At 43.5% G+C, this 15197-nt stretch overlaps 1 protein-coding gene across 1 annotated transcript in view; it reads right to left on the minus strand.

Annotated features, from left to right (window-relative positions):
* The window catches only part of LOC111968159 (dynein axonemal heavy chain 17-like), a 92277-nt gene that overhangs the window by 27345 nt on the left and 49735 nt on the right, over window positions 1–15197 (minus strand). Inside the window, 5 exon segments of the mRNA XM_070445000.1 lie at window positions 4585–4789; window positions 5159–5281; window positions 5985–6220; window positions 7185–7377; window positions 7627–7742. Of these exon segments, the coding sequence (XP_070301101.1) occupies window positions 4585–4789; window positions 5159–5281; window positions 5985–6220; window positions 7185–7377; window positions 7627–7742 (873 nt within the window).

Here is a 15197-nt window from a genome sequence, read left to right on the forward strand (position 1 = left end):
AGCAATTTACTTTATGTTCGTATTCTTATATTTTATTATTTCTTATTGTTGTAGCATTGTCAAGAAGGTACCTGCAAGTAAGCATTTCGTTAGACAGTGTATTCCTCCCTATACGACTAATGCACAATGTCCACCAGATGCATATGTGTTTTACCCAATGTCTAGCCCGCATTTTCCATACTTGATGCACATGTGCTTTGCTTTTCAACTAGCTAAAATGTGCACTTCTGTTTGTGCCAGCCCACTGTAAAGAAACGCACAGGAGTTGAAAGTATTGAACGCATGCGGAACACAGAACGCACCACAGCCTAGTGCCGCACCCCCAATGTAGCGTAATGGACTGCACCATTGACAATCAATGACTACCGCCGAAACGCAGTTTGATGCATTTGGTGGACATGAGGCGTAATAAAAACGTCATAATAAYGCAGTTATTGCACCTTGCAGTGGTCACGTGTCCTTGCAGGCCACTTTATAGTTTACCGTCTATGTTTGCATACAGTGTAGCAGTGTAGACACTGCAGCTGTATTCTGCTTTGTAATTCATGTTCTCTTATACTGCATTATCCTTTAGATGTAATAGAAGCCTATTACATACAGCATATCATTTTAAGTCAGTATTGTGTTCACATCTGTGTGAAGCCTTATTTCCTTACGTTAACACTGGATACTGTAGTAAGCTAAGCTGATTCAGCCTTTCTATTGAATGCATCTTACATTCATAATTGCATATTATTGTGTACTATAATCAGTGGTGTAGTGCTATTTTTGTAGTTGAGGGAGAGCAAAAAAAGTAATTGAAGTCATCATTTCCTCAACCAAAGTTTGTACCGACAGATGTAGCCTACCAATATAAAACATGCCTAAAAAGCACCCTCCAATTGCAATGTCTGTCTATGCCCACACATATTGTCTCAAGAACTTTTAATATCCTCAGACACTAAGTTAGGCACACCTCCTTTCAAAATAGGCCATCATCACTGTCAATCACTTTTGACTGTTTTTACCCAAACTGCATGCCAATCATTTGATTGAATTCAATCAGTTTCGTAGGAATGTCCAATTAAATGATCTTGAATTATCTTCTTGAATTATGTTTTGATGTATGGGTTCATTGTCATTTGTAAGGGACTGGTCCAAATTCACATAATTGCTAGCTAGCTAGCCAGCTAGTTAGCCTTGTGAGAGTACTTGACACCTTTCATTGAAGGTTAGTGCTTTCCGGGATCCTTGGGATGTCCCTATGCTAACCCCTTACCATGTTAAATGTCAACTTCAATGGGGGGGAGAGAGGGAGGGATAGCAAGGACCGTTCACTGGGGCGAGACAATTATCAGAATTCAATGGCTACAGTCGCTGAAAACATAGCTAAATACCAATACATTGAAAATGTGTCCTTTGTCGTTGTTTTCCAGCTAGCTAGCATGAGGGAGCTCATTCTTCAGCGCCTTGGCAGATTGTTTTGCTGGAATCAGTGCAGTTTATGCTCCTTTCACTAGAGCAGTGTTAATCACTATTTTCAACTTTGGGTTGAAACTATCATTCAGAGGGCCGCACAGATTTTGGTTTTGTTGTACTTTTTCTTCCAATATTATTAATTATCAATTGAGAGCAATTTCTGAGCAATAGAGCACATGCAATTGATTTGATGTTGTCACGTATACTCCCTCTCCGGCCTCTAGGTCATCAGGCTGCTGATTTTCCTGCACACCTGTCTCACCTGGACTCCATCACCTTGATTATCTTCCCTATATCTGTCACTCCCCTTGGTTCTCTCCTCAGGTCTTATTGACTCTGTTTTCATGTCGGTGCGTTGTTTGTGTTTTGTGTTTATTTTATTTATTAAAAACACTCACTCCCTGAACTTGCTTCCCGACTCTCAGTGCACTCGTTACAGAATAACACCTAAGGGAAGCATCAGGGAGTGTTTTTTTGTATTTMATTTTTTTGTGTCAGAGTAATGACGTCGTGTCCGGGAACTGCTACAGGCTCTCATGCCTCAGCCGGATCGCCGAGCTTTCATGCCTCAGCCGGATCGCCAGGCTCCCCTGCTTCCACCGGCTCTTCAGGTTCTCATGCCTCAACCAGATTTCCAGGCTCCCCTGCCACAACCAATCTGTCAGGTTCCCGCACCCCAGCTGACTCGACAAGTTCCCTCGCCTCAGCTGGCGTGACAGGTTCTCGCACATCAGCAGGGGTGACTGGTCCGCTCCTGATCCCCGGGTTCGTCTGGAGCCGGGCGTCGGGGAGGGGGTACTGTCACGTATACTCCCTCTCCGGCCTCTAGGTCATCAGGCTGCTGATTATCCCACACACCTGTCACCATTCTCGCGCACCTGGGCCTCATGACACTCACCTGGACTCCATCACCTCCTTGATTATCTTCCCTATATCTGTCACTCCCCTTGGTTCTCTCATCGGGTGTTATTGACTCTGTTTTCATGTTGGTCCGTTGTTTGTGTTTTGTGTTTATATTATTTATAAAAAGGGTATCTGCAGGTTCCATCAAGTTGAATGTAATAATTTTTTAATGCCACTTGAAATGCAATTTAATACTAATTTTGAGGCCAATGCTCATTCCGTGCGTCTCAGTATCTCAAATCCATATCAAATCAAATCTCTTGGTTGTAAAATAGACAGCTGAGAAATAAAAAATATACCTGAGAACATCCTCTCTTCAACTGTGTCAAGTATTATTACACAGGATAGCTGTGTTTTTCTTATAGCTACAGGAGCGCAGTGGGAAAAAGTGGCTTGCTCATTATCACTGCAGCATGCCCCAGTGAAACAGGCACATGGGCAGGGCAGACACATTTCATTATAGGAATTATGAAGATTCTGCACTATACTGTTTCACCCAATTTATTTTCTTCTTATTTTTCCCCCTTTTTCTCCCAATTTCGTGATATCCGATTGGTAGTTACAGTCTTGTCCCATCACTGCAACTCCTATACGGACTCGGGAGATGCGAAGGTCGAGAGCCATGCATCCTCCGAAATACGACCCTGCCAAGATGCACTGCTTTTGACACATTGCTCGCTTAACCCGGAAGCCAGCCACACCAATGTGTCGGAAGAAAAACCATACAACTGGCGACCGTGTCAGCGCGCATGTGCCCGGCCCGCCACAACAGTCGCTAGAGTGCGATTGGACAAGGAAATCCCGCCTGGATTAACCTTTCCCGAACGCGGACGATGCTGGGMCAATTGTGCATCACCTCATGGGTCTACCGGTCGTGGCCGGCTGCGACACAGCCCGGGATCGAACCCGGATTTGTAGTCACGCCTCAAGAACTGCAGTGCCTTAGACTGCAGCGCCACTCGGGAGGCCCGACCAAATCATTTAATAGCTAAATAGTTAACTAGCTAGCTAACGAGTAAACTAACTACCCTAGCTACAAGCAATGTTTCGAATTGGCTATCTATTTTGTAGCCTACCTTACTCTCTGTGCTCTATCATCTGGCAACAGCAGACTTGCAGTGGCACATGCACACACAGAGTTGTAGGCTACATGTGGGAGCTCTCTAGCATCTTGAAAATGTGCCTCGGTAGGAGTAGGCTATGATTTGATGTTCATTTTTTTCTCCAGATTTTGTCATGGTGGCAAAAATTAAGCAGCTGCACAACATGTACACTGTACATGAAACACTGTATTCATCTCCGGTCGCATTTTTTAAGACCATTGAAAACTGAATTTAAGACAAAACGGCCCAAGTCCATAACAAACCGTTTTGAGGACAGCCGTTTTAACAAACCCCTCAAGGAGTTTTCTGTCTGTTGCTGTTCTTGTTAAGTTGGATTTGGCCTGCTCAAAGTGCGCTTTGAAGTTAGACTGAAAGAGCTCGCCACCCAGCATGGCCTCGGCCATAGCCTATAGTTCTTCATTCTTCTCCCCACCGCCGGAGAGAAGACAGGGAACAAACCACCATTTACCTAACTCTAGGCTGCTATACATATTTATTTGGTTTGTCATTCTATAATTTTTGTTGGAATTTGAGTGGTTATTTAATATATTTGATTTGGAATTTATCAGAATACTTTTCCAAAAATAGTTTTGCCACCTCTAAGTATTCTCAAATTGGAAAAAGTAAGGGAGTGCCGCTCCCCCACGCTCTACACCCCTGCCTATAATATGTCTTCTACAGGTGTAGACAACTAAAAGACGTGATTGGATTGTGATTAGATGTTCCCGACCACGTCCGGAAGTAGTCAGACAGGCATTGTGAGATATCTTAGGCTGTGTTTATACAGGCAGCCAAATTGACATTTTTTCACTAATTGGTCTTTTGACCAATCAGATTTGAAAAAGATCTGATGTTAAAAGATCTGATGTGATTGGTCAAAAGACCAATTAGTGTAAAAAATATCAGAATTGGGCTGCCCGTATAAACGCAGGCTTACAAGAGTGGAAGAATACCTGACAAATAATTTGCATACAGGGAGGATATCTGGTCACAATGTGGACACAGTGGATGGATAAGAGACATTTTACTACCATGTGTAGATGCAACAGCTACAATCAGAATGTAGATCAGAACAAAGGACGCATGCTAGCTCTAGGTATAAAAAAAAGGCTTCTGTCACCTTGAGCTCTTCCAGGTCTGGCCGTTCCTTAGCGACCACGGCGGCTAGCAGCTGGTCCTCCAGCCCGTCTCTGGTAACCAGGAAGTTGATGAGCGTACACTGAGCCTGCATCTCAGGCTTGTAGTGAGGGTTGAAGTACTTAGTGTGCAGGATGAGACGGAAGCTAGGGCTGTACTCTACCTCCTTGTCTCCTATCCGGATGTACCTGCCAGACAGAATGCATGAGAGAGACTGAAGGACAATTTTTTTTTCATTGGACGGCAAAGAAATATAATACATTTTAGGTGTGGCCCTCCGGACCTCAGTGAAGACCAAATGTGGTCCTCAAGGAAAATTTGTTTGACATCCCTGCCCTATGTGAAGTCATTGTGTGTGTCTGAAATGGCACCGTATTCCCTAAGCAGTGGACTACTTTTGACTGGTCAAAATAATATATGTCGCATTACTACCAGGTCAAAAGTAGTGCACTAAATAGGGAATATGGGATGCAGACATTGTGAGGAGTCATAGTGGCCCAGGGAGGGGTGTCAGAGGGCTGTACGTGGTATATAGAGGTGATGATGTGGTGACTTACTTGCCCTTCTTGATGGTGTTCCTGCCCAGTAAAGGGTCCAGGACGGGTTCTACATTCTCACTGATGTTCTCTATCAGCAGAGTGTCTCCGTTAGACACAGCGCTCTCGATGCTGTCCAGGTACCTGCACACACACACACAGGATAGGTAGTATATCAATGCCTGGTCAACAAGACCACACACTGGCTACTTGATAATGGAATTTATATGTTTAAATTAATGATTAGAATATTCCACCCTGAAACCATATAATTGTATGAAATTGATTAGAATCATAAAATTATATTCTGATGATGTGTGTAGGTTTAGTCAGAATTAGGTTAAAACAATGTATCTGTATAGTGGAAAAATCCAGACTGTCTGAGCAAGGCGTAGCTCAGGATTTGAACTTGTATGGGGGGGGGGGCGAAGAAAGATACCGAGAACAGTTAGACTGTGTTTGAACCCACCTGGCAGGAACTGAGAAAACTTAGGAGAACAGGGAGGATTTCTCAAGGTTTCCCTAATCTCGGGGGAATGGAACTGATAAACAGTGGATACAACTCACCTACTGTTCGTGTGCATGTATGTGCGTATGATATCTACTGTTTGTGTGGAAGTATGTGCGCCGCTATAAAATGGATGTCTTTGTATTGTGGACTTCAGAGCGCTCTCGTGAATAAACATTTGACTATTGTAGGCTGGGCCTCTGTCTGTTTTCATTTCAACCAGTATCTTATAAATTCTGGGTTGCAGACTGAGTAGTTAATTGAAGTTCAGTTTATGAACATTGAGAACATAATTATCTTAACACTACTCTATCTGGACTGTGTGTGAGAARGACTGACCCTTTCTGTCCCAGCCGGATGACTTTAAGGTTGTCTCCGTATTTCCTTTTGATCCACTTGATTCCCTGGAGCTGGGCATCCACGATGAGCGGCCAGCGCTCCGTGTTGCACAGGATGGTGGCGTTCTCAATGGACATGCGGTCACTAGGCAAGCCCTGGTTGCTCCAGGCAGCGATGTCTGCGTCATCTGTCAGCAACATCAGGGGGTCCAGCCCCTCTGTGATCGGGATGGGGACCTGGGAGAGGGAGGGGTGGAACAGGAGATTACTACAGTATACTACATCTGCATCACTTTGCTGGTTAGCAAATGTTTAATTGATAACACACTCATACAAGTCAATCTCCTTTCAGGTGATTAAGTCATGTTGAACTGATTTATCATTCTATTCATTCAGTGACCCGGGTCTGACTGTGATGTTTCCGTTACTGACGTATGGTTTGTGTGCTGAGCCAGGAGTGTGTGGTGTACCTTGAACTCTCTGAGGTAGTGTTAGGAGTGTGTGGTGTGTGGTGTACCTTGAGCTCTTTGAGGTAGTGTTAGGAGGGTGGTGTACCTTGATCTCTTTGAGGTAGTGTTAGGAGTGTGTGGTGTACCTTGAGCTCTTTGAGGTAGTGTTAGGAGTGTGTGGTGTGTGGTGTACCTTGAGCTCTTTGAGGTAGTGTTAGGAGTGTGTGGTGTACCTTGAACTCTCTGAGGTAGTGATAGGAGTGTGTGGTGTACCTTGAACTCTCTGAGGTAGTTGTTAGGAGTGTGTGGTGTACCTTGAACTCTCTGAGGTAGTGTTAGGAGTGGTGTGGGTGTACCTTGAACTCTCTGAGGTAGTTGTAGGAGTGTTTAGTGTGTGGTGGACCTTGAGTCCTCTGAGGTAGTGTTAGGAGGGTGTGTGTACCTTGAGTCTCTGAGGTAGTGTTAGGAGTGTGGGTTGTGTGGTGTACCTTGAGCTCTTTGAGGTAGTGTTAGGAGTGTGTGGTGTACCTTGAGCTCTTTGAGGTAGTGTTAGGAGTGTGTGGTGTGTGGTGTACCTTGAGCTCTTTGAGGTAGTGATCGAGTGTGTGGTGTACCTTGAACTCTCTGAGGTCTCTCTGAGGTAGTGTTAGGAGTGTGTGGTGTACCTTGAACTCTCTGAGGTAGTGTTAGGAGTGTTTGGTGTGTGGTGTACCTTGAGCTATTTGAGGTAGTGTTAGGAGTGTGTGGTGTACCTTGAGCTCTTTGAGGTAGGGCAGCCAGTACTTGTCCATGAGTTCAATGCGGTACTTCTTGGTGAAGTAGCCCACGTAGGAGACGAAGGCAGAGATGAGCATGACGTCACCACTCAGAGTCTTCTCCTGGATCTTAAACTGGGCCACCGACTCTGACCAACGCACCTTCTCTGAGGCCAGACCTCCCACCAGCCTGCCAGAGAGAGAAACACAGTCACACCACGTGTCAATATGACAGTTATCAAAGATGGTAGACTAAATGTTATTAAATCAAAGATATAATTTCAAATTCTAAAAATATTAAAATATCTCTATACTTAAACTGAATCAAATGTTCAAAGACACAGTTTGAATTTAAACCAGGAAGGCACAGGCAGTGAGTGTCATCCCATGTCTGTGGTTGTGTTTTGTTGTGCTGTACTGCACTGTAGCTGCACGTCACCTGTTGGCCAGGGAGATGGTCTGATTGGTGGCGTCTGCTTCCTGTTGACACCTCAGCTTGTCCGATGTGGCCTTCTCAAACTCCGACGTCAGTTTGGCCAGGTTAGCATTCAGTTGCTAAATACAAGACAACAACATCCCTCTTTCATGGATAATAAGACYGGGAGGGTGAGAATAGAAAGACAGCAACAAGGCACATTTCTGTTTCACAATGGAATTATTCTATTCTACACTGTAAGTTAATGTCAACTTGAGTCAAATCAAGGAAACCAGCTGCAATATGATTTCTAGTTCACTCAACTTTGTGTAAGAAAAGTTCTGCTAACATACATTACATTTGTCAAAGTTGAGTAAACTAAACTATCGTATTGCAGCTGGAAAAAAAATGAAAAAAGAAAAAAATAATGAAAAATAACAAATAATTAAAGAACAACAATAAAATAACCGTAATGAGGCTATATACAGGGGGTACCGGTACAGAGTCAATGTGCGGGGGCACAGGTTAGTCGAGGTAATATGTACATGTAGGTAGAGGTAAATTAACAGAGAGTAGCAGAAGCGTAAAAATGGGGGGTAACCATTTAGTTAGCTGTTCAGGAGTCTTATGGCTTGAGGGTAGAAGCTGTTAAGCTGCCTTTTGGACCTAGACTTGGCGCTCCGGTACCGCTTGCCATGCGGTAGCAGAGAGAACAGTCTATGACTAAGGTGGCTGGAGTCTTCGGCAATTTTTAGGGCCTTCCTCTGACACCGCCTAGTATAGAGGTCCTGGCTGGCAGGAAGCTTGGCCCCGGTGATGTACTGGGCCGTACGCAGTACCCTCTGTAGTGCCTTGCTGTCGAGGCTGAGCAGTTGCCATGCCAGGCTGTGATTTGGACACCAAGGAACCTCTCAACCTGCTCCACTACAGCCCTGTCGATGAGAATGGGGCCGTGCTCGGCCCTTACTTTTCCTGTAGTCCACAATCATCTCCTTTGTCTTGATCACGTTGAGGGAGAGGTTGTTATCCTGGCACCACACTGGCAGGTCTCTGACCTCCTCCCTATAAGCTGTCTCATCGTTGTTGGTGATCAGGCCTACCACTGTTGTGTCGTCGGCAAACTTAATAATGGTGTTGGAGTCATGCTTGGCCATGCAGTCATGGGTGAACAGGGAGTACAGGAGGGGACTGAGCATGCACCCCTGAAGGGCACCTGTGTTGAGGATCAGTGTGGCAGATGTGTTGTTACCTACCTTTACCACCTGGGGGCGGCCAGTCAGGAAGTCCAGGATCCAGTTGCAGAGGGAGGTGTTTAGTCCCAGGGTACTTAGCTTAGTGATGAGCTTTGAGGGCACTATGGTGTTGAACGCTGAGCTGCAGTCAATTAATAGCATTCTCACGTAGGTGTTCCTTTTGTCCAGGTGGGAAAGGGCAGTGTGGAGTGCAATAGAGATTGCGTCATCTGTGGATCTGTTGGGGCGGTATTAAAATTGAAGTGGGTCTAGCGTTTCTGGGATTATGGTGTTGATGTGAGCCATGACCAGCCTTTCAAAGCACTTCATGACTACAGACGTGAGTGCTACGGGTCGGTAAACATTTAGGCAGGTTACCTTGGTGTTCTTGGGCACAGGGACTATGGTGGTTTGCTTGAAACATGTTGGTATTACAGACTCGGTCAGGGATAGGTTGAAAATGTCAGTGAAGACACTTGCCAGTTGGTCAGCGCATGCTCGGAGTACACGTCCTGGTAATCTGTCTGGCTCTGCAGCCTTGTGAATATTGACCTGTTGAAAGGTCTTACTTACATCGGCTATGTAGAGCGTGATCACACAGTTGTCCGGAACAACTGGTGCTCTTATGCTTGCTTCAGTGTTACTTGCCTTGAAGCGCGCATAGAAGTAATTTAGCTCGTCTGGTAGGCTCGTGTCACTGGGCAGCTCACGGCTGTGCTTCCCTTTGTAGTCCGTAATAGTTTGCAAGCGCTGCCACATCCGATGAGTGTCGGAGCCGGTGTAGTAGTATTCAGTCTTAGCCCTGTATTGACGCTTTGCCTGTTTGATGGTTCGTTTTGAGGGCATAGCGGGATTTCTTATAAGYGTGCGGGTTAGAGTCCCGCTCCTTGAAAGTGGCAGCTCAACCCTTTAGCTCAGTGAGGATTTTGTCTGTAATCCGTGGCTTCTTGTTGGGGTATGTACATATGGTCCCTGTGGGGACGACATCATCGATGCACTTTTTGATGAAGCCAGTGACTGATGTGGTGTACTCCTCAATGCCATCAGAAGAATCCCGGAACATATTCCAGTCTGTGCTAGCAAAACAGTCCTGTAGTTTAGCATCTGCGTCATCTGACCACTTCCGTATTGAGCGAATCACTGGTACTTCCTGCTTAAGTTTTTGCTTGTAAGCAGGAATCAGGAGGATAGAGTTATGGTCAGATTTCCCAAATGGAGGGYGAGGGAGTGCTTTGTACGCGTCTCTGTGTGTGGAGTAAAGGTGGTCTAGAGTTTTTTTCCTCTGGTTGCACATGTAACATGCTGGTAGAAATTAGGTAAAGCGGATTTAAGTTTCCCTGCATTAAAGTCCCCGGCCACTAGGAGCGCCGCCTCTGGATGAGCATTTTCTTATTTACTTATGGCCGTATACAGCTCGTTGAGTGCAGTCTTAGTGCCAGCATTGGTTTATGGTGGTAAATAGACAGCTACGAAAAATATAGATGAAAACTCCCTTGGTAAATAGTGTGGTCTACAGCTTATCATGAGATACTCTACTTCAGGTGAATAAAACCTCAAGACTTCATTCATTTTAGATTTCATGCACCAGCTGTTATTGACAAACAGACACAGACCGCCACCCCGTGTCTTACCGGAGGCAGCTGTTCTATCTTGCCAATGCACGGAAAACCCAGCCAGCTCTATGTTATCCATATCGTCATTCAGCCACGACTCGGTGAAACATAACATATTACAGTTTTTAATGTCCCGTTGGTAGGATAGTCTTGATTGGAGCTCATCCAGTTTATTATCCAATGATTGCTTGTTGGTTAATAGGACTGATGGTAGAGGCGGGTTACCCACTCGCCGTCGGATTCTTACAAGGCACCCCGACCTACGACCCCCCCATCTCTTCTTCATGCGAATGATGGGGATTTGGGCATTGTCCGGTGTCTGGAGTAAATCCTTTGCTTTTGACTCGTTAAATAGAAAATCTTCATCCAGTACAAGGTGAGTAATCACTGTTCTGATATCCAGAAGCTTTTTTCGGTCATAAGAGATGGTGGCAGAAACAGTATATACAAAATAAGTTACAAATAACGTRAAAAAACACACACAATAGCATGATTGGTTAGGAGCCCGTAAAATGGCAGCCATCTCCCCCGGAGCCATTAATCATTGGGTTAGTGGAGTATTCCATGTCATCTCAACAATTTCCCAATTTGAAGTCCAGCCAACTTGAATATTTAAGCTACATGGACTTTTATAAGTAGATTTTTGTATTTTTACACTGTGTTCTGTTATGTAGTCGGTTGATCAGYGTTAGCACACAGTTAAGCAACAAACTCTACCAGGATACACTTCCACACTCCATCCCCCAGGTGGCAGCACCAACCATGTCCAAGTGCTGTGCTTAGAAGGAAGCATTGAAAAGCAMACCAGGTGCTGCCAATTAAGGTGATTGTCAGTAAGATGCCTTTTTGTATTTTTCCCTTTTTGTACATATTTATTTAGTCACCATATGAACAAATAATAATCCACTTGGACTGGCCAACCACTAGGTCAAGAGGGACCTGGCCCTGGACTTAAAGAGCAACTCCGCCACTTTTCAACCTCATATTCATTATCGCCAGCACCAAACCAGTGTTTATGTATGTGAAAATGGTGCATTTCTACGTATTGTAGAAAAGTTATTCCCAATGAGATCAAAAGATTAAAAAAGTTAAGTGATTTTCAAACACTATGAGATTCGCAGTGATGTGGAGCAAGAAAATACCYTCCCTCTGGCTAAAAACTAAAGTACGAAAATCACTGTTTTTCATACTTTTAATCCTACGCTGTGATACCAGAGAATACTTTTTTGGAACTTTTCTTCCTATCTTTTTAACCACAGATCATAGAAACGTGCCGTTTTCACATATTTGACCTGACCCGTTTCAGAATGCTGGTTGCATGACGGACGTCACTTCTTCACAGGAGAGGCATTTGAAAGTAAAAACGTGAACTTTGCCATAATAACAAACTTGTACAYTACCGTTCAAAAGTTTGGGGTCACTTAAAAATGTCCTTGTTTTTGAAAGAAAAGCAATTTTTTTTGTCAATTAAAATAACATCAAATTGATCAGAAATACAGTTTAGACATTGTTAATGTTGTAAATGACTATTGTAGCTAGAAACGGCTGATGTTTTATGGAATATCTACATAGGTGTACAGAGGCCCATTATCAGCAACCATCACTCCTGTGTTCCAATGGCACATTGTGTTAGCTAATCCAAGTTTATAATTTTAAAAGTCTAATTGATCATTAGAAAACCCTTTTGCAATTATGTTAGCGCAGCTGAAAACTGTTGTTCTGATTAAAGAAGAAATAAAACTGGCCTTCTTTAGGCTACTTGAGTATCTGGAGCATCAGCATTTGTGGGTTTGATTACAGGCTCAAAATGGCCAGAAACAAAGAACTTTCTTCTGAAACTCGTCAGTCTATTCTTGTTCTGAGAAATTAAGGCTATTCCATGCGAGAAATTGCCAAGAAACTGAAGATCTCGTACAACGCTGTGTACTACTCCCTTCACAGAACAGCGCAAACTAGCTCTAACCAGAATAGAAAGAGGGGTGGGAGGCCCCGGTGCACAACTGAGCAAGAGGACAAGTACATTAGAGTGTCTAGTTTGAGAAACAGACGCCTCACAAGTTCTCAACTGGTAGCTTCATTAAATAGTACACGCAAAACACCAGTCTCAATGTCAACAGTGAAGAGGCGACTCCGGGATGCTGGCCTTCTAGGCAGAGTTGCAAAGAAAAGACAAGATTAAGATGTGCAAAAGAACACAGACACTGGACAGAGGAAGATTGGGAAAAAGTGTTATGGTCAGACGAATCTAAGTTTGAGGTGTTCGGATCACAAAGAACATTATTCGTGACACAGAAAAAATGAAAAGATGCTGGAGGAGTGCTTGACACCATCTGTCAAGCATGGTGGAGGCAATGTGATGGTCTGGGGGTGCTTTGGTGGTGGTAAAGTGAGAGATTTGTACAGGGTAAAAGGGATCTTGAAGAAGGAAGGCTAACACTCCATTTTGCAACGCCATGCCATACCCTGTGGACAGCGCTTAATTGGAGCCAATTTCCTCCTACAACAGGACAATGACCCAAAGCACAGCTCCAAACTATGCAAGAACTATTTATGGAAGAAGCAGTCAGCTGGTATTCTGTCAATAATGGAGTGGCCAGCACAGTCACCGGATCTCAAACCTACTGAGCTGTTGTGGGAGCGGCTTGACCGTGTGGTACGTAAAAAGTGCCCATCAAGTCAATCCAACTTGTGGGAGCTGCTTCAGGAAGCATGGGGTGAAATCTCTTCAGATTACCTCAACAAACTGACAACTAGAATGCCAAAGGTCTGCAGACGATTCTTTGACGAAAGCAAAGTTTGAAGGACACAATTATTATTTCAATTAAAAATCATTATTTATAACCTTGTCAACGTCTTGACTATATTTTCTATTCCTTTTGCAACTAATTTCATGTATGTTTTCATGGAAAACAAGGACATTTCTAAGTGACCCCAGACCTTTGACCCTAGTGTATGTCATCTGTAAATACAAATCAAATATTTAAATTACGAGCCTAATTGGTTTAGACACAGAAAAAGTCCTGCTAGCCATGATTGTCTGAGATAATGGCTGGGCTGGACATGCCGAGATACATTCTGAYTGGTCTTCCATGTTGCAGGCTTCTGTCTATAATATGAGCTGCTCCGATAATCCTTGCTACCGCAGTTTTTTTTTTTAAGATATAGCCACGGAGAACTGCAAAAGTGTTTCTACTTCCCTCAACAACATTGCTGCCCTGAAGTTAGCAGGTGCTATCGACAAACATCACTGGAAAGAAGTTGTGATGGACTACTTTCTGGTGACCGTGCCATGCTGACTCTCTGACTCTGAAAATGAATCAGACAATGAGGAAATCCCTGATRGGGAATAAATGTAGATCAACAGTGTTGTTGTCACGGAAGAAGTTTAATTATTTTTTAAATCAGTGGAATGCCCAGTGGAAGCTGAGTATGAGAAGGAGAAAATTATGACTTTTGATTGCAAATAAGGAGGGAGTCGAAAAAAGAACACAGAAGGCTGTTGTATAAAACACCTGTCTCCGGATAAAATTTTCAAACTAAGGGGATTACAGAGTATTTTGTGTAGATCGTTGACAAAAAATTACAATTAAATACATTTTAATCCCACTTTGTAAAACAACAGAATGTGGAAAAAGTCAAGGGGTGTGAATACTTTCTGGAGGCACTGCAGCTAGCTGGCTGGCCCGCTAGCTACATGTATGATCTGTGTAGTAATATTATTCATATCTCAGAAAGCTGTTTGCATTGTTAGTTATAGCTTACTGTTAGMTAGCTAGCTAACATTGAACCTASTTGGTTAGCTTTAGCTACCGGGAGATTCATGCTACATCATTTCATGCATGTTGGCTAGCTATAAAAATCTGTTTATATTGCTACTGTATGGGTTGGGATTATGGTTAATTGTTTAGCTAGCTAGCTACATGTCTAAACAAAAGACTCCACTTCACCAGATGATTACATGACCCATCAATTTAGGTGTGTCTGGGGGTGATTACAGCCATCTATTGTATTTCATGAACATGTGAACAGATATAAACATTTTAGAGACCTATCCACTTAGCTAGATGTAGCTGGGGGGGGGGGTGGTTATATAATCTCTTTCACATGACACATCAATTTAGTGTGTCTGGGTAAGCCTCATCTAATAATGATAAAATATTTGTATCTCGATTTTGTCTTTCAGCATCAGCAGAACACGCCTGACTCTCCTCCACCAGTCATACAATAAGAATGGTCTAATGCCTCCAATCAAAAAGAGTGCCGGCCCTAGCAAGCACAGGTTACACCTGAAGCATGAGGATTTGCAGCGAGTTGTGAACTTCAACAACTATGCAGAGGATAATGCAATAGTATTACCAGGACGCCACCCAGAACACAAAAACGTTGGTGCAAAGCTGCTGCCATCTCATGTGACAAAAGCAGCGGTGAGTCTCCACCACAAATCCATGACAACACTTGGTATGTAAAGCAAAAAAAACATATTTTGATTATTTAATTACCACTAACATGATTAGTATTACTTTTATTGCTTTTACAGTCTTTATAAAGTGTATTTTTACCTGGAGTGTTTCCTTATTGTAGGCAACTACTTTCACTACTTTTAGTCTTGAAATCTTTGGTTGTTTACTACACTACCTCACATGTGAATCCTTAAAGAGATGSATGGGKCTGAGGCTTAAGAGGGGGTGAACAATGCTGAACAGGTGTGAACAAAAACTAAATACTTATTTTCCACCATAATTTGCAAATA

This window comes from Salvelinus sp. IW2-2015, linkage group LG8, assembly GCF_002910315.2.
Source record: "Salvelinus sp. IW2-2015 linkage group LG8, ASM291031v2, whole genome shotgun sequence".
NCBI classification, from domain to species: Eukaryota; Metazoa; Chordata; class Actinopteri; order Salmoniformes; family Salmonidae; genus Salvelinus; species Salvelinus sp. IW2-2015.